This window comes from Astatotilapia calliptera, chromosome 16 (assembly GCF_964374335.1).
Source record: "Astatotilapia calliptera chromosome 16, fAstCal68.1, whole genome shotgun sequence".
NCBI lineage: Eukaryota > Metazoa > Chordata > Actinopteri > Cichliformes > Cichlidae > Astatotilapia > Astatotilapia calliptera.
The window spans coordinates 21,938,033-21,961,103 of NC_137437.1; the positions used below are offsets into that span (position 1 = coordinate 21,938,033).

At 39.0% G+C, this 23,071-nt stretch overlaps 2 protein-coding genes across 2 annotated transcripts; both read left to right on the forward strand.

Annotated features, from left to right (window-relative positions):
* Positions 1 to 241: 241 nt before the first annotated feature.
* On the forward strand, positions 242 to 13,040 carry ifih1 (interferon induced with helicase C domain 1). Its single transcript, XM_026144726.2, has 17 exons — positions 242 to 859; positions 1,191 to 1,347; positions 3,239 to 3,370; positions 3,613 to 3,663; positions 4,855 to 4,905; positions 6,519 to 6,739; positions 7,250 to 7,460; positions 8,297 to 8,514; positions 8,946 to 9,047; positions 9,170 to 9,293; positions 9,392 to 9,607; positions 10,788 to 11,044; positions 11,129 to 11,278; positions 11,396 to 11,557; positions 11,642 to 11,835; positions 11,940 to 12,033; positions 12,428 to 13,040. The coding sequence occupies exons 1-17, from the start codon at positions 425 to 427 to the stop codon at positions 12,629 to 12,631; spliced, it is 2,979 nt and encodes a 992-aa protein (XP_026000511.2). The 5' UTR covers positions 242 to 424; the 3' UTR covers positions 12,632 to 13,040.
* Positions 13,041 to 13,521: 481 nt separating this feature from the next.
* Positions 13,522 to 22,748, forward strand: fap (fibroblast activation protein, alpha). Its single transcript, XM_026144728.2, has 26 exons — positions 13,522 to 13,823; positions 14,019 to 14,103; positions 14,338 to 14,427; positions 14,539 to 14,633; positions 14,764 to 14,838; positions 14,987 to 15,039; positions 15,171 to 15,243; positions 15,399 to 15,522; positions 15,596 to 15,750; positions 15,895 to 15,992; positions 16,098 to 16,227; positions 16,313 to 16,351; positions 16,438 to 16,536; positions 16,637 to 16,707; positions 16,805 to 16,858; positions 16,951 to 17,075; positions 17,241 to 17,285; positions 18,449 to 18,547; positions 18,852 to 18,921; positions 19,004 to 19,198; positions 19,374 to 19,428; positions 19,520 to 19,619; positions 21,618 to 21,676; positions 21,759 to 21,831; positions 22,009 to 22,082; positions 22,279 to 22,748. Exons 1-26 carry the CDS (start codon positions 13,821 to 13,823, stop codon positions 22,378 to 22,380), a joined length of 2,241 nt encoding a protein of 746 aa, XP_026000513.2. The 5' UTR covers positions 13,522 to 13,820; the 3' UTR covers positions 22,381 to 22,748.
* Positions 22,749 to 23,071: the final 323 nt, after the last annotated feature.

Genomic DNA, 23,071 nt, shown 5'->3' on the forward strand with positions numbered 1-23,071 from the left:
AGAGATGAGTTGCTTGGAAGTTTTCGCTTTTGAAATATTCGTTTTCCCTTTCTTTTCTGGTCTCTGTGCTTCAAAGTTTGAATTATATAAGGTCAGATTTTGGCCTACCAGGCAATAGTACTAGAAAGGTGTTGCTATGGTCGCCAATGCAGAAAGTTCACTACAATAATGTTACAATAATACTGTGTACGATAAACGATTTACAAAAAGTCAATTTAGGTCACTTTCTGATCTATTGGAACTACTGTGGTCCGTTAGTGACACCCAGTGGCCGTTTTAAATGTTGACTGCTTGGGAGAAACGAAAGTGAAAGAGCTCCATTTTCCTCGATAAAGGCACCGTGAATCAGCGCGTTTGCTGTGAATGTAGTTTTAGGCAACGCAGGAGCCAGTTTAGTGATCTGTTATCGGTTAAGTGAGTACCGATGGAGTCTGAAACGGATGAAATGCGCGAGTGCCTGATCGGCTGCTTGAGGCCGAGGCTGAAGGAGCTTATTGTGGTGGATCGGGTCCTGGATCTTATAGACTTTATCGAAAACGAGCAAAAGGAACGGATCAGGCAGAAGGCCAGAAACGATGGTGATATTTCGGCTGCGGACTACCTTATTAACGCAGTAGTTCAGAAGCCACATACTCCCGGATGGTTCACTGCGTTCGTTGACGCACTGAATAACGGGGGCTGTAACTTCGCAGCTGACTACATGCAGTTAAATCTCCCAACTCCCGAAGCTGAGGCAGAGAATGAAAACTGTGTCCGACTTATTCACTTACTTATTCCCAGCCTTGCAGACATGGCTACAGAAACAGTGTGTGCACACTGTTTCAGTAAAAGACTGCTCACCGAAGATGAGCGCGACAGAGTAAGTACATTATAGTGCAACCAACCTTTCAAAACTACTACTGCTTTACCTGCATGCTGCTTAGCACATGAGCTTTGGTGGTAAGAGAGAAAATATTCAAGTGTCAAAGGTTCACTGTGTGTATTCACACTAATTTCACTGGTGTGAAAAACCTCGAAAGTATCAGTATAGCTTCAGTATTTACCTTTTCTTCCAACTGTTTCCCAAAACATGTCTTTTCTGTCTTTGACCACTAGATGGCAGACAAATGTAGGCCGCTCATCCTTTTGGTGGCAATGCCTTTCTCTGATTGCTTAGCAAACTGACTTTATTCATTACACTTGTCATCTAGATTACGGCTGAAATAGTCAACAGGGGACGCAGGAGTGGCGCAAGGGAACTTTTAAGAAGAATTATCAAATGTCCACCAGGATGGTATTCAACATTTCTTCAAGTTCTTAAAGACACTGAACACCATGTGCTCTATAATGAGTTGACTGGCAACGAAGGTAACTGAACTATGCTGGAAGACACACACCCAATACACCAAATACTATCAGGGAAGTTTGGGACACAGAAGTCTCAGTGGTGAGATATAGACAGATTGTATAAAACATGTGCACATAAGTGATTACAACTACAGAGGGAATTCAGTATCTTTAATCCAACTGCATTAGTAAATATACTGTGATCATTGCTTTGCAACAATCCCACTAATTAAAATTGGGATGATTAATTATGATTAAGAGTTTTAGTTATAGTCTTTATTACATTTAAAGCCATGTTCTTGGTGTAGACTAGTGTAACAATGGAAAATAACAAGTTATCATTTTACTAAACAGTTATCCAAATAACCTCAAATAATCCTGGAATAACCATATTTATGGAAAAAGATAATCATCATTAACTTAAAACATTCTAGAAGGCATTAGTATATACGCTCACTGGCCACTTTATTAGGTATACCTGTTTAACTCCCCATTAATGCAAATATCGTGTTGGCCAGTCACATGGCAGCAGCTCATGACATGGTTAATATAACCTGCTTCAAAACGAGCATCAGAATGAGGAAAGTAATCTCAATAGCTTTGAGTGTGTCATAGCTGTTAGTGCCAGGCAGACAGCTCTGACTATTTCACAGTCTGCTGATCTGCTGGGAATTTCCCATGTAACCATCTCTAGGGTTCACAGAGAATGACCAGAAAAAAGACAAAAAATATCCAGTAAGTGGCAGCTTTCTGGGAGAAAATACTTTGTTTTCCAGACTGCTGATAGGTGGCAACAGCACCTCACTGTAACTCCTTGTTGAGCACATGGGCCACAGCAGCAGAAGACCATGGCGGATGTCATTCCTGCGAGATAAGAACAGGAAACTGAGACTGCAGTTTGCACAGGCTCACACATGGCCTGCCCTGTACCAGTGGTTTAGGCTGGTGTTGGTGGCATAATGGTTTGGGGCATATTTTCTTGACACCCTTTGGGCCCCTTACTACCAACGAGCATCGATTAAATGCCACAGCCTGCATCCCATCCCACCCCTTCTTGACCACAGTGTACCCATGTTGCTCCCAGCAGGATACTGTGGTATGTCACAAAGCTCAGATCATCTCTTTTTTTTTTCTTAAACGTGACAATGAGTTCATCGTCCTCAAATGGCTTCCACAGTCACAAGATCTCAATCCAATAGAGCGCCTTTAGGATGTGATGGAGTGGGGCGTTTCAATCACATCGTGGATTTGCAGCCAACAAATCTGCAGCAACCACATGATCATCATGTTAATATGGAAAATCACAGAGAAATGTTTTCAGCATCTTACTGAATCCAATTATGTCAGTTCTGAAGACAAAAGGAGGCCGACTGTGTACTAGCAAGGTGTACTTAACAAAAAGGCCGGTGCGTGTATGAAGGCAATGATTAGTTCATAATTACTCAAAATAAGTCTAACTCTTCATCATTAACTCTGATGCAAACACAGAGCAGCACAAAACAGTAGCTACTCATTTATTAATAATTACTTCACCATTAGTTACTATTTTCCTGTTGCCTCATGCATCACACTAAGTAATTACTCAGTAGTTCCTTCTTACTGCAAAATTACTTTACCATTACTAACAAAGCAAAACAAAACATCATATTTAATTTCTGATCAGTTGTTTTCTTCTCAGTATTTTCACCAGTACCTTCTATTTCTCTGTCGGTTTAAGTAAAGTGAAATGTCAGATTTAATAGTTGTAAGGTAATTCCTTAATACTCAGGGACTGGTTTGCCATTACTGTTTACCTACTCAAGTAAAGTGAAACATCTGTCTTTATGCAAATATTGATGTACTGTATTATAAAGTGTTACCTGGTAAATTGTTACTCCTCATTTCTAAAATGTTCCTTTTTTACATTTTTTAGGATCAGATAAGAAACCATCACTGAAAGACAAACCTATAGCTACAAGGGAGAGTCCAACATCAGCTGAAAGTTGTGATGGCACTGAATCCATGGAGATCACCGTGAACGAACAGCCTATGGATCAATCCACAGGTCACACAGAGCATGTCTGTTTAATGTCAGCATTAAGGAGAGCTGAGGAAGTGCGCTCACACGTGTCATTCTTACTGTTAATCTAACATATATCTAACATTTCTTTACTAGAAATTTAAACTTTTAATGCATATACGGAAATATGTAAAAGGTTGAAGGAATACAAACAAAATTCAGTTTACTTAAAACTACAGCTAACACTGTAACTACCAATTTTTTAACTTTGGTTTATGTCCTTTCAGACTTGTATGCAGGCAATGAACTGCCCAGCAACTCGGAGCCCTCACAGCCAGGTGAGATGGGTTCACTTTTATTCACCCTGTTAAGGCAATTAAAGTATTTAAAGGGGTTTTTGGTAATTACAAATATTTTATTTGCTTCAGTAGGTCATGCACAATAACCAAACTAAGATCAGTGCAGCTGTAGCTGCCCTAAAGTATCCTGAGTATCCTAAAGGCAACATGAAGTACGGTAAAGGAAAAATGTTGTTGTAACATGTGGTTACATTAGTGGAACATTAACTCTGTCCTGCCAGGCAGACAGCTCTGACTATTTCAGAATCTGCTGATGTGCTGGGAATTTCCCATGTAACCATCTCTAGGGTTCACAGAGAATGGCCAGAAAAAAGACAAAAAATATCCAGTAAGTGGCAGCTTTCTGGGAGAAAATACCTTGTTTTCCAGACTGCTGATAGGAGGCAACAGCACCTCACTGTAACTCCTTGTTGAGCACATGGGCCACAGCAGCAGAAGACCATGGCGGATGTCATTCCTGCGAGATAAGAACAGGAAACTGAGACTGCAGTTTGCACAGGCTCACACATGGCCTGCCCTGTACCAGTGGTTTAGGCTGGTGTTGGTGGCATAATGGTTTGGGGCATATTTTCTTGACACCCTTTGGGCCCCTTACTACCAACGAGCATCGATTAAATGCCACAGCCTGCATCCCATCCCACCCCTTCTTGACCACAGTGTACCCATGTTGCTCCCAGCAGGATACTGTGGTATGTCACAAAGCTCAAATCATCTCAATTTTTTTTTCTTAAACGTGACAATGAGTTCATCGTCCTCAAATGGCTTCCACAGTCACAAGATCTCAATCCAATAGAGCGCCTTTAGGATGTGATGGAGTGGGGCATTTCAATCACATCGTGGATTTGCAGCCAACAAATCTGCAGCAACCACATGATCATCATGTTAATATGGAAAATCACAGAGAAATGTTTTCAGCATCTTACTGAATCCAATTATGTCAGTTCTGAAGACGAAAGGAGGCCGACTGTGTACTAGCAAGGTGTACTTAACAAAAAGGCCGGTGCGTGTATGAAGGCAATGATTAGTTCATAATTACTCAAAATAAGTCTAACTCTTCATCATTAACTCTGATGCAAACACAGAGCAGCACAAAAAAGTAGCTACTCACTTAAAACTACAGCTAACACTGTAACTACCAACTTTTTTAAACTTTGGTTTATGTCCTTTCAGACTTATATGCAAGCAGTGAACTGCCCAGCAACTCGGAGCCCTCACAGCCAGGTGGGATGGATTCACTTTTATTCACCCTGTTAAGGCAATTAAAGTATTTAAAGGGGTTTTTGGTAATTACAAATATTTTATTTTGCCTCAGTAGGTCATGCACAATAACCAAACTAAGATCAGTGCAGCTGTAGCTGCCCTAAAGTATCCTGAGTATCCTAAAGGCAACATGAAGTACGGTAAAGGAAAAATGTTGTTGTAACATGTGGTTACATTAGTGGAACATTAACTCTGTCCTGCCAGTTTCACACTAATAAACAAATTCCATGTGTGCATCATGATGAACTACACAGAGGTCAAAGAGGACAGCGCATAGCTAGCAGTTCAAATGAAAACCATATGCTGGAGTATAAGGAAATGTAAAGGAAAAGTTACATTCATGTGGCTCTGTAGTGTTTGGCTTATATGATGGATAAGTACATTTCTGCTTGGAATACTCTACCCTGAATAGCGAAGCAGGAAGAAAAGAGTTGAATCAGATTAGTTCTTTTGCAGTTTAGTCAGGTTATTTCAGTAGTAGAAAGGCCCCAAAGATGTCTGCAGCCTGCGAGTAAATGGGTTTAACAGAGTAGTTTACATGAAAGATTGTTCCTGCAAGGCGAGTCTCTAGCAGAATTGTTTTTTTAAATGTTTTCTAAAATGAGCAGAGCTCATACTCAGTCCTAATGAATCTGAAAACAGCTCTATGTTTATTTCTTGAATAATTCTATGGGAACTGCTTTCAGAAGTTCAGGAGGCCACATGGACCACTGTTTACTTATTAATATAATTAAATCTCTTTTTTCTAATCATTAGAGACTTGCATTTGCTTGCATAAAGTTGCTTGAAACAACACCGTAACCTCTGGCATACCAAGTCATTAAAAATTGTCTGCACTGAGAAAAAAAAAAGATTTGGGGGGTTTAAACTCTCACTGGGGGGGAAGAAGAACTTAGAGTTGAGTGGAAAGGGGAGCAGAGTAGGGGGTACATTCATATTGCTCCTGGTGTCTTAGCCATGTATTATCCCCTGCCTAGACAGAGCAAATAAGTAACAGCCTGCCAGCAACTTGGAGTCTAAGTGGATCATAGTAAGTCTATTGTACTTGTAGAGGAAATAAGGCAAATAGCAATGACTTGTAATGTCTCTCTCTAAGTAATCTGATTATTATAAAAACATATATAAGAAAACATAGTGCTTGATGTTAGTCCGCCTCAACCCATCCCTTTTTATTGTCACTTTCACCTTTAGATTAGTAGACTGGTGTGAAATATCAAATAGCACTCACTATATAGAGAGAAGCATTTGCTTTTAAGTCCTAGTGTTGTATGGTTTGCATTAAGTAGTGCCTCTCAGTGACATCATTTATAGAGCACAATGTTTTCTTGTAACACTGAAACATGATTTACATGCTCTACTCGGTGCCTTTGTTTGTGGTTTAACTATTGGAAGTGTTTTAAAGTTAGGTCATCTTACATGATATGGATGTACTGTACAGTGTACGTGTATGTTCTCTGTTTACCCAGGAACAAAAACAAAGAGAAGCAGGCATTTCCTGTTGGTCATGTCTGTAATTGTGGGTTGCTGACACAGACAGACGTTTTGTGATTCTGAACCTCTGCTCTCCTTTGCAGATGGAAGTGCCTTAGAAGTTGCCAGAAGCCCAGAAAAAGAAATTACTCTTCGAGATTATCAGATGGAAGTCGCTGGACCTGCCTTGGAGGGGAAAAACATCATCGTATGTCTCCCCACAGGAAGCGGTAAAACCAGAGTTGCAGTTTATATTACCAAAGAACATCTGGACAGAAGGAAGGCTGAAGGGAAACCAAGAAAAGTGATCGTCTTGGTGAACAAGGTACTACAATGTCTGTCTGGTATAGAATACTTCTGGGTTTGCACTATTATGCTAACCTACTTCTGTCCATTTCTCATTAAGCACTCCTGAACATTGTTATTTTTCAGCACATACTTCATGTGGTCTGTTGTAGGTTTTCCAGCTGTAAAACTATGTGGTTGCATTTGAAAACAATGCAACCACATAGAAAATCATCACAGTTTTTGATTCTTGATTTGTGAAAAAGAGCAGAACAGTAACCCCGGTGCCTTTACTCTCTCTGCTCTAAAAACCAACATCAACAGAAGCTCCTAAATTACTGCACAGCTAATTTGAGACCATGCCTTAACCAAACAGTCTAGCATATATTTATGTGTTCTGGTTTACTAATATTGGCACAAACACTTAAATCATCAGGAGCTCTCTGATCCTAAAAACAACAGTAAAGACTTTTTCTAATTTTGTCAGTTAAATCTCTTGACTTTTGTGGCATTGACTTCATGAAAGTTTCATGTGCTCTGATGCCCTCAGGTTCCTCTTGTTGAGCAGCACTACTCTGCAGAATTCCTGCCCTTTCTCAAGAACAAATATAAAGTGGAGCGAGTCAGCGGAGACTCCCAGCTCAAAATCTCTTTCACAGAAATCGTGAAGAAAAATGACATCATCATCTGCACTGCCCAGATTCTGGAAAACTACTTAGAGAGGGCTAACAGTGGAGAGGATGAGGGCGTGAACTTAAGTGGTATGATATTTCAACAAAATTTCACAAAATTTAATACATTATTCTTGTATTTTTTTTAAAAAAACACACTCTTTAACTAAAATCTATCCAGGCTTAAGCTTCAAACTCTGACAGCTTCTGGAATGGAAAGCCACCCAAAGGACAGAGCGGCATCTCCCCTGATAGCATCTTGTCAAAGTCTTCCGACTCTGCTGCTTACTCCTGTTGGCACTCACAAGTCCAAGGTGGAATAGCCACCTCAGTGGAACATATGCTGTTTGTTGAAACGCCTGAAAGCATGTACTTTTTTTTCCTCCTGGTTTCCAGGCCACACGTCTGTTCAAGCCATCAGTGTGTGGCTCATCAAATTCACATGAGAGCTTCTATCACCCAAAATACATCAAGCTGCCACTCTCCATTCTCTTTTTCCTCCAGGGAGGATTTTGCATTGCATCGTTTAAACTAGTATATGGGAATAATTAGAATTCACCCTGCTTACACTTTTGTAAAATCCAAACTATATAAAGTTTTTTTTGTTTTTTGTTCTTTGAAGTAGACAGTTTTCCAACATATGTTATTGTGTGGCATAAACTGCTGTGTCAAAGGTTCCTAGAAAAGTACTGGTTTGCGTGGGTAGGTTTGGGAGAGAGATGGCATCTGTGAGGGAAATCACCTCTGTTTACGTAACAAGCAAAATAAATGGGATAAAATTAGCTCTGCTGGTCGAGAAAATTACAGTCTTTTAAGATTTGAGCACTTTTGTCTCTTGGCAGTAATGTGGCAGCGAGAAATTGGGACACGTGCATGTTATTTTTGAAACAAAGCAACATTTATGTGTTTCTCTTTTGCACATATAGACCTGACACTCATTATAATAGATGAGTGTCACCACACTCAGAAGGGAGGCGTCTACAACCACATAATGATGCGATACCTGAAGCAGAAACACAAGAACAAAAGGCTCGTAAAGGAGCAGAAGGAGCCTGTGCCCCTCCCTCAGATCCTGGGCCTGACTGCCTCTCCAGGGGTTGGGGGAGCCACGAAAATGGAAAAAGCAGAGGAGCACATACTGCGTGTAAATACTGTTTCTCTGTCTTCACCTGTGTGGATAAAAGTGTTGCATGCATATTACTCTACTCATTCTTGGCACATTTAGTCATTATTTAAAGTTAGCTATAGTCTTTAAGGCTTCTGATTAATATATCTGACAGTCTGGGAAAGAAAACTAGTCATCAGTCATGCTTCTTTGTGTCCATACAAAGTAACTCACATGTCACAGTGAACAACATCTTTTTTTAATCAGAATCCTGCTCCAGTTCTTTCTGCTTCAGTCATAGAGAAACTTGTTGATTCAGCCAAGTTCTTTCCACTGTTCCACACTGACCATGCACACAAGGCAGCCATAAAGTTTCCACTGCAGCAGAAAATAAGCAGAAATACGCTCTATCATGAGATCAAGATGTGGGATTAATTTTAACACTATAAATCTTTGTATTTTTTTCACAGATCTGTGCAAACTTGGACGCTTCCAGAATAATGACAAGGCGCCAAGAGGAATTCAAAAAGGAGCAAAGAAAAATAGTTGTTTCTGTTGAAGATAGGAGGGAGGTATGGCTGTTTAACATGGCATGGTTTTGTGCCAAGCTTTTCTTTGACTCTAATTCATATGAGGGACTCCAGCTGATGTTAATGCAGGATTACATGTGTGTGAAACTAAATATCCTTTTTAGGATCCCTTTGGTGATGTAATCAAGAAAATTATGACCGCCATCCACAACCATGCCGAGCTGACCCCCACCTGTGACCTCGGCTCTCAGAATTACGAACAGTGGGTTGTTCAAAAAGAACGACAAGGTGAAAACAGATTTTTACGCTCATCTTTCACTAGTTATCGTTTGTTCAACCTCCCATGGTGTGTAGTGTCTAAAAGTACTTGTCTCGATCCATTTTAGCTGCAAAAGATGAAAATCAGAAAGTACGAGTTTGTGCAGAGCACCTCCGACAGTACAGCGAGAGCCTGAATCTCTGCAACACGATTCGCATGCAAGATGCCTTCAGTTTCCTGAACAAATACTACGAGGAGGAGATGAAGAAAAAAACTGCCCCGGAGGAGGAGCATAAGATACAAATCACAGATACTGAGAGGTTCCTCTTCAATCTGTTTAAAGGTATTGTGAAACTAAGCATTCGCCTGAAAATTCAAAGTAGTTGTTGACTTTATAATCTGAGATTTGGAAAATCTTTTTTTTTTTGGTAAATGTGAGGTAAGATATCGTTTGGCTTAAATTAGCTAATAGATGTGAAACTGGGATCTAGCTAAACAAGACTTGTCCACGGAAAATGAGGTCCACCTGTGAACATATGCAAATGAAAAGCAAAAAGGATTTTGAAGTCTGCAGTGGTTGCCAGCATTCAGAACAAAAAAGACAAATTATTTGGGCTGTATATAAAAGACAGACATGGCCACGCAACATCAGCCAATGGTCATTAGTCTACCATTTTGAAATACTGAGTTTGGCATCATAGCTGCCGTCATTTGACTTTGGATGCTGATGTGATCATATTTGAACGACAGTGTAAAGTAATAAGTTATCAGCTAATGGATGCAAGCTTGGATAGCAAGATCCAGCCAAAGACTGCACAGATATTAGTTAATATGTGCCTGCAATTATATTAAAATTTAAAACACAAAACCTCTTCAACAGTCTTTTATTATGATTGATACACATTGAGCCATTATTCATTTTCTGTGCCAGTCTCATGCATTAAAAAGGTTCCAGGACTCATCAAAATAATAAACTATTATCAGGAGTTCCAGTTAAGGCATTCAGATTAACTAAAAAGTGATTCTTAGCATAGAAATAGCAGCTTTTTGTTATCCAATTTCCTAATAATGCAATAAAGTTTAAGCCTTTGTACAATTTAAACAAGAACAATATCTAAAAATGAATGTGTCCTTCATCATCAGGGGTAAAGAAGCTGTAGAGACCAAAATTATTTTTGTACTTTCTATATTACTGCCTATAAAATTAGCCATTTTACTTCTGGAATATGTGGAGATAGCCTAAAAGGGTAATTTGAGAACCTTCATGGTTTGGCAGTTGAGCCCTATGCGTTACAGATTTCTACCAGGCACAACTTAAACAAATTTATAGTCTACCTGTGAATTTTGTGGTAGATTTGAACCCTTCCCACATTTCCGGTCCTGTTGTTTAGCTGAGCTAAGCTGCTTATCACTGTACTTACTAGAGGTATAAACCCTCATATTTAACTCATAAAAAGACACCATATCTTTGATGTCAGCGATAGAAAAGTGTAATTCAGTTCTTTGTAATCTGTGTCTGACAGACAACAAGAAGGAGCTGGAAACTCTAGCAAAGAATCCGGAGTATGAAAATGACAGCCTGTCAAAACTAAGAACTAAAATTCTGCATGAGTTCAGCTCTCGGGATGAAGCCAGAGGGATTGTTTTCATCAAAACACGACGCAGCGCCATTGCTCTAAATCAGTGGATACAGGAAAACTCCAAGTTTGCTGACATTGGAGTGAAATCAGCATATGTCATTGGAGGAGGAGACCAGAGTGTTGTTAAACCAATGACCTCGGTGAGTGCTACATTTCTCTCTATTTTCCTGCACAATTATTTGCGCCTTACACTTAACCTTCTCTTATAAATCTGTTTTAATCAGGCAGAGCAAAAGGATGTGTTGAAAAAATTTGGCAACGGTCAAGTCAACCTGCTGATTGCTACCACAGTAGCCGAGGAAGGCTTGGACATACCAGCCTGCAATTTCGTTATTCGATATGGCCTTGTGACAAACGAGATCGCTATGATTCAGGTCAGTAATGAGTTGAATAATGAGCATTGAATGTGGTATACCCAGTAATTGAAGGAATATTAGCCTGTGTAAAACAAACGTGGTTGCCTACCCTTCACTCACAATCGCCTTTCTCAGGCCCAAGGCAGAGGAAGAGCCGAGGACAGCAGTTACACGCTGGTCGAGGTGAAGAACTCCGGGGTGGCTGAAAAGGAGTGCGTCAATGAATACCGCAAGAACATGATGAACAAAGCCATTCAGAAAATTAAATCCTTAAATCAGGCAGCCTATGAAAAAAGAGTACGTTTACTTCAGAATTTTTAGTCTCAGTTAAATTGAAAACCCACATGGCTTTGAGACTTTTTTTGTTTGTTTGTTCATCAGATCACTGAGTTTCAGATTCAGGCTATAATGGAAGAGAAAGTAAGAATGACGAAGAAGAAGCAGAAGGACATAAAGAACGAGAGCCCATCTAATGTAAAGTTTAGCTGCCGAAGCTGCAGCGAGCCAATCTGCACGGGCGACGACATCCAGATCATCGAAAACATGCACAGAGTCAATGTGACGCCACAATTTAGGTACAGTTTACAATTCAGTTCTTAACCGTTTGTATGTGTTGAACTGTATTCCACTCGTGTAGTTGTGCTGTGATTATTATCAATTTTACTGCATCTTTTTACAGAAAACTTTACATTCAGAGAGAAAATACTACTCTTCAGGAGCGTCTTCTCGACTATGAGACCAACGGCTTCATTGCATGTAAAAACTGCGGACAGGTAGATTCAGTTTAGCTTTTTCAATTATTTGGAAATTCTCTTGTGAATCTTAAAAAGATAATCTTATTCAGAATGTTCAATTTAGTAGATAACTAAACACAGCATTGCTGCATTAACAAGGAGTCGTTCAGCATATGCACAAACATGATGCTTAAGCATAATTAGAAAAAGTAGGACATTTAATACTCTTGGTCATAAGCAATAAAGCTAGTTCAAAGAGAAATGTGAGTCTGTCATATGACATAAGACTGCAGCCCTTTAATTTGAGATCATGTTTCACCACAAATTTAGATTACAGGACAAAAGGGCATAAAAGCAAGCCTTTATTTAGTCTTGGTTAGGCCTGCATTGAGAATAAAATACTCATTGTATGTTGTGTTGCATTCTGTTACAGAGATGGGGTTCAATGATGATGTACAAGGGGATCGAGTGCCCCTGCCTTGATGTGAAAAACTTTGTGGTGAATTTAAATGGAAAGAAGATTAGCAAATGCACCAAGTGGAATGAAGTCCCCATCAAGTTTTCTGCCTTCGACTACGCTGAACATGCAATCAACATGACCATGTCCGATAACTCGGATGATGACGAAACAATGTGAATTATAACCACGTAGAATAACCAGCGACTGAGAAAGCCTTGATTTCTATTGTGTTGCCGTATGGCCGACACAGGATTAATAACCTTAGCAGAGTAGTGAATGTTATGTTTCCTTTGAATGTTTACTTGTTAACTGGAGAAATGAATGGTGATGGGACTGAAGTGTGTTCGTAAAGAAAAAGTGTGAATGTTTTACATCATTTTAATGGTTAAAGTATTATTGTGAATTGTGCAAAATTGCAGAATAAGGGTTTTACTCTTCAATTATGTTCGCATTTGATGGGATTTACTGTTGAAATAATGCATGATTACAGTGTATTAATTTCTATGTAAGGGTTTGTTACTGGTATTAAATGAACTGGAAAAGCAAAGCAAGAAAATAAAGTATATATATATTGTTCCCTTTCAAACTCTGGCTGTCTCATGAGATGGGAGTCACCGAGTCTGTGATAGCCCCTCAGAGCCCACCTGTCACACACAAACAGGTGCTGTGGATTTTCCATTAAATCCACAGGTTAGTGAGTCACTACGATTGAGACAGCACTGCTATTCCTAAAAGCCTCTTTTAAGCTTGTTTGCGCAAACATATATATTACCTGCTTGATCGTATTGTCTGGATACACAAGCAGGAAGCTTGTTTGATCCAAAAGTATTACAAAACTGACTGCCCTTCTCATTTTTATCTCATTTTTCCTCTTTATGCTCATATTTAAATAATAAATCAACAACATTTAAAAAAAAATACAGTTACTTCATTGTGTATGCTAAGTGAAAAGCCACGTAAATATTTTTTTACACTTCATGGTTAAGTATATTGATGTAGACACACAAAAAAAACCTGCTTTTCCAGCTGTCCTGTTTTGTTGCGTGAATACTTTACGCCCATAGTGAAAAAGCCACTTCCTAATACCAGCAACTTGTGCGCTCTTTCAAAGTTGGGCAGCAGACTTCGAGGAGGCATTTCTGTCGACTGGTCTCAGAAATGCAGCGAGGAGAGAAGGAAACCTTCGACTAAAGCGGGACGGAGCTCCGTTTTCTCATGCGGCTGCATTAGTTTAAAGTTACCTTTGCAAGCGTACGGTTATGTTAACTAAGCTGCATGTTCCAAGAAGTGACTGTAAACTTCACGCCAGCTGCCTTTGAGGAATATTTTAAAAAACCAAGAGCTTCACGGCGACTTCATCTGGACCATGGTCAGTAATCGATTTACCATCAGTACTGGGGGGGAAACAAAGAAAATCTGTGTAAAAGCATGGCTACTTACTGTGACAGTGTGAAGCTCACCGTGGGACTAATAAGTTACTAAAGGAGAGCCTGCAGCGTCAGCATCTTGTTGTGTGCTTTCAGAGGATTTTTATAGGCTGCCACTTTTGTGTCACCTTTCGCAGGGCTGCAGTAACAAGGTGATGTGGGGGGTGATAGGGGCGGCTGTCGTCATCACGTTAATAACCATTCCAGCAGTTATTTACAACAGTAAGTTAGAGCCTTGGCCCGTGAGTCGCTTTTCTTTTCTTTCTTTTCAAAAAGCAGCTACAGATGCTACTTCAAAGCAGACTTCTTTCTGTGTTTGCGCATTTCCTATTTGTTTGCTTTATTCAAGCAACGAAGTTGTAAATGCGCAAAAAAAATGGTCGTCACATATTTTGGAGTGTTGGTATCGTTACATGCAAGTTAAATAAATAATGCACCCCATGTGTATCATTTCAGAATCTGGTGGTAACAAAAGGCCTTTTTCTCTTGATGACTACTTTAATGACACCTTTAGATGGAGAGCCTACAATTTGTATTGGATATCAGGTATCACTGTCAGTCACTTAACCTCTGCTATACCTTCTGATTTTGGTAGCATTAATCTCCACCTTTGATACAAACTTCTTGGAAGCTTATCTATTATCCTTGTTCCTGCAGATAAGGAGTATTTGCATAAAGCAAGAGACGGGAATGTCTTTCTCCACAATGCTGAAACAAAGGAGGAGTCGCTGTATTTGAGCAATTCAACCTTTGTAATATATTTGTACTTAGACCAAATATTTCCTAATATATACTGTCACGCATGTTAAATAGCCTACTATGTATATTAGTATATGAATTCTGCAACACATCCATAAGTTCATGCAGTCATTTTTATTTCAGGCCCAAGTTGAAGCCACAGATTATTTGCTGTCAGGTGATTATAAATACATCGCCTTTGAAAGCAACTACACAAAGGTGAGGTGTTAAATTTCACCTAGTTACGTTTCTATCTTTATTTGTATTTTTTTAAAGCATTATTTTTTTTCTATTTATTATTATTATTTCTATAATTCTGCTAATGAAAAACCTGCAAATGAAAGTGTTTGTCGTTAAAATCCTACAGAAATGGAGACACTCATTCAATGCCTCATATTCGATCTATGACAGGGAGAGTTCGTAAGTAGCTGTTTTTTGTGAGTTTTATCAATGAATTTTGGTTCCCACCCCAAATGTATCATCTGTAAAAATGTTTATTCATCAGTTGGTACATTACTATTATGCCTGTATGTGTTCATATTTCATCGTAGAACTTTTGTCACGCCTGCAAATCTTCCACGTGTTGTGCAGTACTTTACCTGGGCACCAACCGGAAACAAATATGTAAGCGCTCACCATGTACTTTTTGTCTCCAGTGAATAATAAGTTGCAATTCGGTTTATCTGAATAAATATTTATTTATAATACTTGTGGCTTATTTTTGTTGCAATAAATTTGTAGCTGTATGTTTATGGTTGAAATCCACTTTTTTTTTTCAGGCCTACATTTCAGACTTCAACATTTTTTTCAAATCCAATGTCAGTGCTGATGAAGCTGTGCAACTGACACACAACGGGAAAAAGAATGAGATCCTTAACGGTGTCCCTGACTGGGTGTATGAGGGTTAGTGACATTATTATTTCTTTTTCAAAAGTGTGCATCTGTGTGGGTTAATATTTTTCTCCAATAATTTCAGAGGAGGTGTTTGCATCGAATGGGGCAGTATGGTGGTCCTCAACCGGAAAGTTCTTGGCATATGCAGAGTTTAATAATACAGAAGTTCACAAAGTGGAGTTCTCTTGGTATGGATCTGAGCAATATCCTCAGACAGTGGCCATTCCATACCCAAAGGTGGGATTCTATAACTTTCAAACATGGAATTATGAGCAAAATATAACCATCAATATCAATTTATCATTTTAAATTGTCAAAAATTGTCAGATCTCTTGTTATATATAATTATTTATCACAAATATTATATTTGTATTTGTATAGGCTGGATCACCCCTTACTAAGGTGAAACTTTTTGTTGTCGATACCACAAACCCATCCCACCGCACACAGGTGTTTGCGCCCGCTTCTGTTTCTTCTGGGTCTGTATATTATTTAGCACATGTGTAATCATTTACCGGAAAATGCGATGCCTTCATGGTCTGTCTTATGTGAAAACCTTTTCTCCTTCTGTCGCGTTTACTCAGTGATCACATCTTGTGCTCGGTGACCTGGGTTACAGATATACGCGTTGCAGTGCAGTGGCTCACAAGAAGACAGAATTATGTGGTTGTACAGATCTATGATTTTGATGGAAATCGCTGGACAGAAAAACAGGTAGCTGTGACTTCTCTGCTGAGGAAATCGTCTTGATGGCCATGCTCTGCTAATTAACTGCAACTGATGTCTTTACTATCTATAGAAATTCGAGCAAACAAGCAAGACTGGATGGGTGGGCCATGTAAGTTTCCAAAAGATTACTGATATAGTTCTTTAAAACCTTACTTTGATGTATCACTATAACGTATTACTTTGTTTTTTCCTTAGTACGTGCCCTTGCCTCTTTTCTTTGCTGAAGATAAGCTTAGTTTCTACAAAGTGATGAGTGACACTAATGGCTACAAACACATTCATTATGTGAAAGATGTAAGTGTTACCAGTTTTCTTTATGCAGAATGTGTTGCACAGTCATATCAATCATGTGTTTAGATTTTAGTGAGTTACTAAAGGAAGCTCTTTAATTAAGGGCAAAGCAACCCCTGTTACCTCTGGGAAGTGGGAAGTTATCTACATAAGCAAATTAACCAAAGATGCCATGTGAGTGATGAATCCATACGTTTATGGGGAAACTGTATAAATCTTAAAAATGTAAGTAAGAATATAAAGACCTGGTGTGTGAAATTCCTTTCTACAGATATTTTGTGAGTAATGAGCATGGAGGAATACCTGTACAGAGAAACCTCTACAAGTAAGGAATTATTCTCATCTGTCCTCTTTTTTTACCAGTTAAAATCTATATGTAGATAATTATATAGGTGACGTGCTGTTTTTTTTCATCAGGGTTATGATTGGAAGCAGCCCCTCTGCCCCCCAGTGTCTCACCTGCAACCTGCGTAAGGACAGGTGCCAGTACAACTCAGGTTACTTCAGCTTTGACGCCTCTTACTACCGAATGGACTGCTACGGTCAGTTACCCATTCACATTTTCTCTTACTGTAAGCAATAACTCACCGATTTGGGGTAGTGAACATCTGTGAACACTAATCCTTGCTGAAGGCATGCAGACGATTTGATGTGTAATCCACTTCTATTTGTGTGTATCCTGTTTTGTTTTGTTTTTCTTGAACCAGGACCTGGATTCCCCCTGTACACACTCATGGACAGCAAGGGCTCAGGTGCAGATTCATATAACCCAAACACATTGTTAAATGACTCATTGCACTCACATGGTATACTATTAAAGGATAAAGCTACTGTTTTTGAAGGTGGTCAAATAAGAAGAACCCAGTAAATATTCCAGCAGAATTTTCTTGCTGTAGTTATTCCTTCTGTCCATACAAGCCATTCATATTTTGTGCTTCCAATGGAGTTGATATGGGATCAGATCTCAAGGTAAAAGCGAGGCTTTAATAGTCCAGAAAGTTTTTAAGTATTTAAGATCTCTGTGTTTTTATCTGCATTTGAAAATGTTCTATAAAACGTAGTTAATTTGGTACTGAAAAAGCTGAAAGCCGAAAAGCTCATTTTTAAAGTCCTTTGATTTGATACGTTGTACCACTGAAAGCATATATGTAACTTCACATTAACTTTAGGCTGCAATAAATCTGTAAACCAGCACTAGGTGCTGTTTTGGTTTCATACAGCCAGTAGATCGAATATAGTGGCCCAAGTTCAAGTACTTTTGGCTGCTCTTTTACTTCCCAAGGATTCATGGCAGTAGATGGATCCACATATTTGATTAGACACAGATTTTACACCAGATTCCCTTCCTGACATAATCCTCCCATTTATCGAGGCTTGGGACCAGAACTGGGGGTAAATGGTAAATGGTAAATGGCCTGTATTTGTATAGCGCTTTTACTAGTCCCGCCTAGAGACCCCAAAGCGCTTTACACACCCAGTCATCCACCCATTCACACACACACACTGGTGGAGGCAAGCTACAGTTGTAGCCACAGCTGCCCTGGGGCAGACTGACAGAGTACACTAGCTTTCGAAACTCTGAGGGTGGGTTTGTGTCTCATCTCAGTTTTGGGAAGCTGTTGCATGTACAGAGAATGTGGTAATCATTGCACCATAAATGCTCTGATGAAGAATGAGTTTTGAATATTTTGTAACGCATTTGCTACATTAAGTTAGACGCAGAGTGGTCTAAACGCGTCACCTCAAGTGCAAAATAAGGAAGGTAATTCACGAAGCTCCCAGAAAAAAGAATAAACAGCAAATCAAAATGTTTCAGAGAAGTTAAGGTTCCTCAATGATGAACACTTTGAAGTATGCACCTTTATGTTTGTTTTATGGACACAACATTGCAGCTACTTTATTTATTTGTTTTCAGAGCTTGCCATTCTTCAAGACAATAAGGACCTGAAAAAGAGTTTGTCTGAATTCCAAATGCCAACAATGAAACATGGCACCTTAAAGATTGGAGGATTTGGTGAGAAATGCATGTTGAAAAATCCATCTCAGAAACTGTTGAAGACATATGGAAATCCTCTGCTTTGTGTTTGAATGTATGTCTAATGTGCTCTTTTTCACATGAGCACACACGATGGTTCTTAGTAACAGCAACATTTTCAGCATAAACAATGGTGAATTACAACTAAGGTTGTATTGCCTGTTTAATGATTGTAAGTCAGTAAGTATATCAGCCATTATATGTGCTGACCAGATGTTTTGTAATGACGTCCTAGTATGTGAAACATCGTTTTCCATCTTCTTTCCTGTGTTTTTGCCAACAGATCTTTGGTATCAAATGATGTTACCACCCAATTTCAAGAATTCTAAAAAATATCCTCTTCTTATTGATGTGTGAGTGAGCAATATTCCAAATTGCATGTGACACCACTAACGTTTACAGAAGTAAATTTACAGTCTTGCTCTCCTTGTGTAGTTATGGTGGTCCGTGCAGTCAGAGTGTGAACTATCGCTTCAAGCTGAACTGGGGCACGTACCTCTCCAGTTCACATGAGATCATCATTGCCAGCTTTGATGGAAGGGGAAGTGGTTACCAAGGGGATGAAATAATGCACTCAATCTATAGACGCCTAGGGACATTTGAAGTGGAAGATCAAATAGCTGCTGTGAGGTAGGTCTGTCTAAACGTTCAATCACCTCTGTGATGAGTGTTGTTCTTTAGCTGTTGTTTGAAGAAATGTAATCTTTTACATACATACAAAAGTCTTCATCTAGATACATTCCTGGTGTAGTCTGGTTTAACAAATGTGTTTTGCCCCAGATAATAACTGATCTCCCTGTTACAGGAAATTCATTGACATGGGATTTATTGATGAAGGCAGAATAGCAATATGGGGCTGGGTAAGCTGTATTTTATCCTGCTTTTTCCTCTTTCTTTATCTTTATAATCACTTTACATGTTCTTACTAATGCAATCTGTTCTGATCTTCAGTCATATGGTGGTTATGTTTCCTCAATGGCCTTGGGTGCTGGAACTGGACTCTTTAAGTGTGGAATTGCAGTAGCCCCAGTAGCCAAGTGGGACTATTATGGTGGGTGAACATGCATACATAGCCTATCATATACATACTCACCCACCACTTCATTAGGTACACCTTGCCAGAGTAGCTTGGATTCCCTTTTGCTTTCAAAACTGCCTCACTTTTTTGTGGCAAAGATTCAACAAGGTGCTGAAAACATTCCTCAGAGATTTTGGTCCGTATTGATAGGACAGCTTCACACAGCTGCTGCAAAATTGTTGGCATCCATAATGCAATTTGTTGGCATCTCCTGTGCCACCACATCTCAAAGGTGCTCTATTGGATTGAGATCTGGTGACTGTGGAGTGCATCTGAGTGAACTCAGTTAAGTTTTTAAAGAACTATTGCTAACAACTGCTGAAATAATGCTTTATCCTGCTGGATGCAGCCATCAGAAGATGGGCACACTGTGAACATGGTCACCGACCATACTCAGGCAGGCAGTGGAATTTAAATGATGCCCAGTTGGTACTAAGAGGCCCAAAGTATGCCAAGAAAATATTTCCACCACATTACACTACCACCACATTACACTACTGCCTGAGCTGTTGATACAATGAAGGATCCAACTATGCTGCGTCAAATTCTGACCCTACCATCTGAATGTCAAACTACTAATCATGACTCACACCGGACCAAGCAGTATTTTCTTCTGTTGCCCACTTTTGTTGAGCCTTTGTGAATTATAGCCTCAGTTTCTTGTTCTCAGCTGACAAAACTTGTAACCAGTGTGGTCTTCTGCCACTGTAGCCCGTCTTCTTCAAGATTTGATTTGTTGTAAATTCAATGCTCTTCTGTATATGTTTGTTGTAACAAGTGGCTATTTTAAAGCAGATTCTCATCAGATCTCTTTCATCAACAAGGCATTTTTTACCCTAAAAACTGCTGCTCACTGGATAATTTCTTTTTTAGACAGTGCTCTATAAACCCTAGAGGTGGCTTTATGGGAAAATCCCAGCAGATCAACAGTTTCTGAAACACTCAGACAAGACTGTATGGTATCAACAACCATGCCATGTTCGAAGTCACTTTCATTTACCATCAATATCAGCATGTCATCTTAACAATGTCTGTATGCCTAAATGCATGTGGTTGGGTTGAACGCAAGTGATGCGTCTGTGTTGATGAGCAGTTGAACACATTTAACTATCAAAGTAGCTGCTCAGTGTAATTTTACAGGCTGCTTATTTTCTTGTATGGCCTTCACTTTACATAAGCTGTATTGTAACAGTGTTAGTGACATGTTTAATCCATTACTTTTCTCCACAACTTCAGTGTGATTAATATTTTCGTGCTGAATATAAGAACCTGCCTTATGTGTACAGGGAAGGCAGGAAAGGGCATATTGATGCTGTATCCAAAATTGCTGGCTTGGGCAGTGAGTCACTGCCTTTTTTTTCACTGCAAAGCTACTCAAAAGTCTTGAATATTCTAAATCTTGTTTTCATTACGACTTTAGTGAAGTCATGATGAAAATGTTTGTAGAATAGTGCTTTCTCAACATCCTCCATCATGCACCAGATGATGCAGTATGCAAAGCAATCATTCTGATTATTCAGCTGACCCACCTAAAGACTGAAATATCATCTTAAGAAATATTTGGCGTGAAAATATATAAAGTCAGTAAAAGCCCAGAAAAAAGTAACAGCATTTGAATTGATTTCAGTGTACATTCAGCAGAATAAGAGAGATGTGTTGTTTTTCCTGCCAAAACCTAACTGTGGTTAACCTACATTACTCACAGTGCCTCCTTATTGCTGTTATTGAACCCTGAGCTTCTGGCCTCAAGTAGAGATAAAAACTAGGATGGTGATTACACCTCTTTGTAACTCTACACTAGTAATTTTGACACGTTCAGCCTTGAAAGTTGATGGAGTTCATCTTTAAGATTTCCTATAGCTTGTAATCATTCAATCTAAACTTTTCCTTCCCTATGTTAAATACGCATGATTTATTTTTGTGTTTCCATTGTATCCACTTTTGCGGTGTTAACTGAGTTTTCTTCCACAGATGCAGTTTACACTGAACGCTACATGGGCAAGCCAACTGAGAATTCCGACTCGTACAAAGTAAATATCATTCAGATTAGCTGTGTGGTGAAGTAAAGGCACATTTCTGCCTTGAGACTGTTGTAATTCTTTTATTTTCTAGAACTCCACAGTGACCTCCAGAGCAAAGAACTTCAAAAATGTTCAATATCTCTTGGTCCATGGCACAGCGGATGGTACGTTCTGTTATTTCTTTCAGTCATTTCTATTTCTGATAAGACCTGAACATGTGGTAGCCCGTTTTCTCAGAGGCGTTCCAGGTAACACAGTAAGCCATGCACAAATAGACTCTGTTTGCCTTGATAGAAACTTGAGCTTTCAGTCACGTAGTAAAAGCTCTGTCTTTCCCGTAGACAATGTCCATTTCCAGCAGGCTGCACAAATCTCCAAAGCTCTGGTGGATGCGCAAGTGGACTTCGAGGTGATGGTAAATATTAGCTTAGGGAAGTGAGGCTAATATTAGGAATGATGTTGTTGATGTAATGAAGATTTCAAATGGAAAAAAAACGTGGTCTATTATAAGCAAAATTAAATCTAAAATAAGTGTGATTTAAGATGTGCACGATGTTATCTGGAATTGACTTATAGTCTATGCACTAATCATATTCTGGTATTGCTTTCAGTGGTACACCGACAAGGACCATAGTCTCAGTGGATCAGCCTATCATCATATATACAGGCACATGAGTCACTTCCTGCAGAAATGCCTCCTTAGTCCCAAATAGATGTGAAGGATGTAACAGCATTTGTAGGCAACAGTTGTTACCACAGTTTCTTTGTCTAATGCATTTTTAATGTGCTTTTTTTAATTATAATATTCTGAAAGCCAGGTTGAACTAATGCAACAAATGTTAGATTGCTCATTTAAATGAGCATCCGTATGTTGTGTGGAATTTTTGCAAAATATGTGATATGCAAAGATACAAGTCCTATCATGCATTTATAGTTTAAAAAATTTTATGTATGTGTGTGCGTGCGTGTGTATGTGTGATTATCATAGCATACATTAACTGCAATGCATTGCACTGATTTGTTGCAAAGTGGAGTCATTTGTGTTATAAGAATATTCAAATAAACTTTTTTCAACATTTAATTGATTCATTGCTTTTCTTTACAAATGGTTCTTTTAATAGGCCAAAAGATTATTACTGATCTCCTTACTGTTCAAACATGCAAATTAAGATTAAAATAAAAACACCCAGTACTAACAATATATAACATTAATGTGTGCTTTGAATTAGGTTTTATTATACAAATTATATAAATTGTGAAAAATATAAAAGAATAATAGGAAACATTATATATCCAAAATGGCCAGCTGTTGGATTCAATCAAACACATACATGGGCATGGATTTATTTGTCAGGGTAGAGGTCATGTTTGTTTTGGACTAAATAAAGCAACAGATTTCACCAC

Coding starts and splice junctions, on each gene's coding strand:
- fap (XM_026144728.2), top strand. Junction 17,076..17,240: donor CTACCGAATGGACTGCTACG/GTCAGTTACCCA, acceptor TTCTTGAACCAG/GACCTGGATTCCCCCTGTAC. Junction 19,620..21,617: donor AGCCAAGTGGGACTATTATG/GTGGGTGAACAT, acceptor TTTCTTCCACAG/ATGCAGTTTACACTGAACGC.
- ifih1 (XM_026144726.2), top strand. CDS start 425: ATGGAGTCTGAAACGGATGAAATGCGCGAGTGCCTGATCGGCTGCTTG. Junction 6,740..7,249: donor TGATCGTCTTGGTGAACAAG/GTACTACAATGT, acceptor TGATGCCCTCAG/GTTCCTCTTGTTGAGCAGCA. Junction 7,461..8,296: donor TGAGGGCGTGAACTTAAGTG/GTATGATATTTC, acceptor TTGCACATATAG/ACCTGACACTCATTATAATA.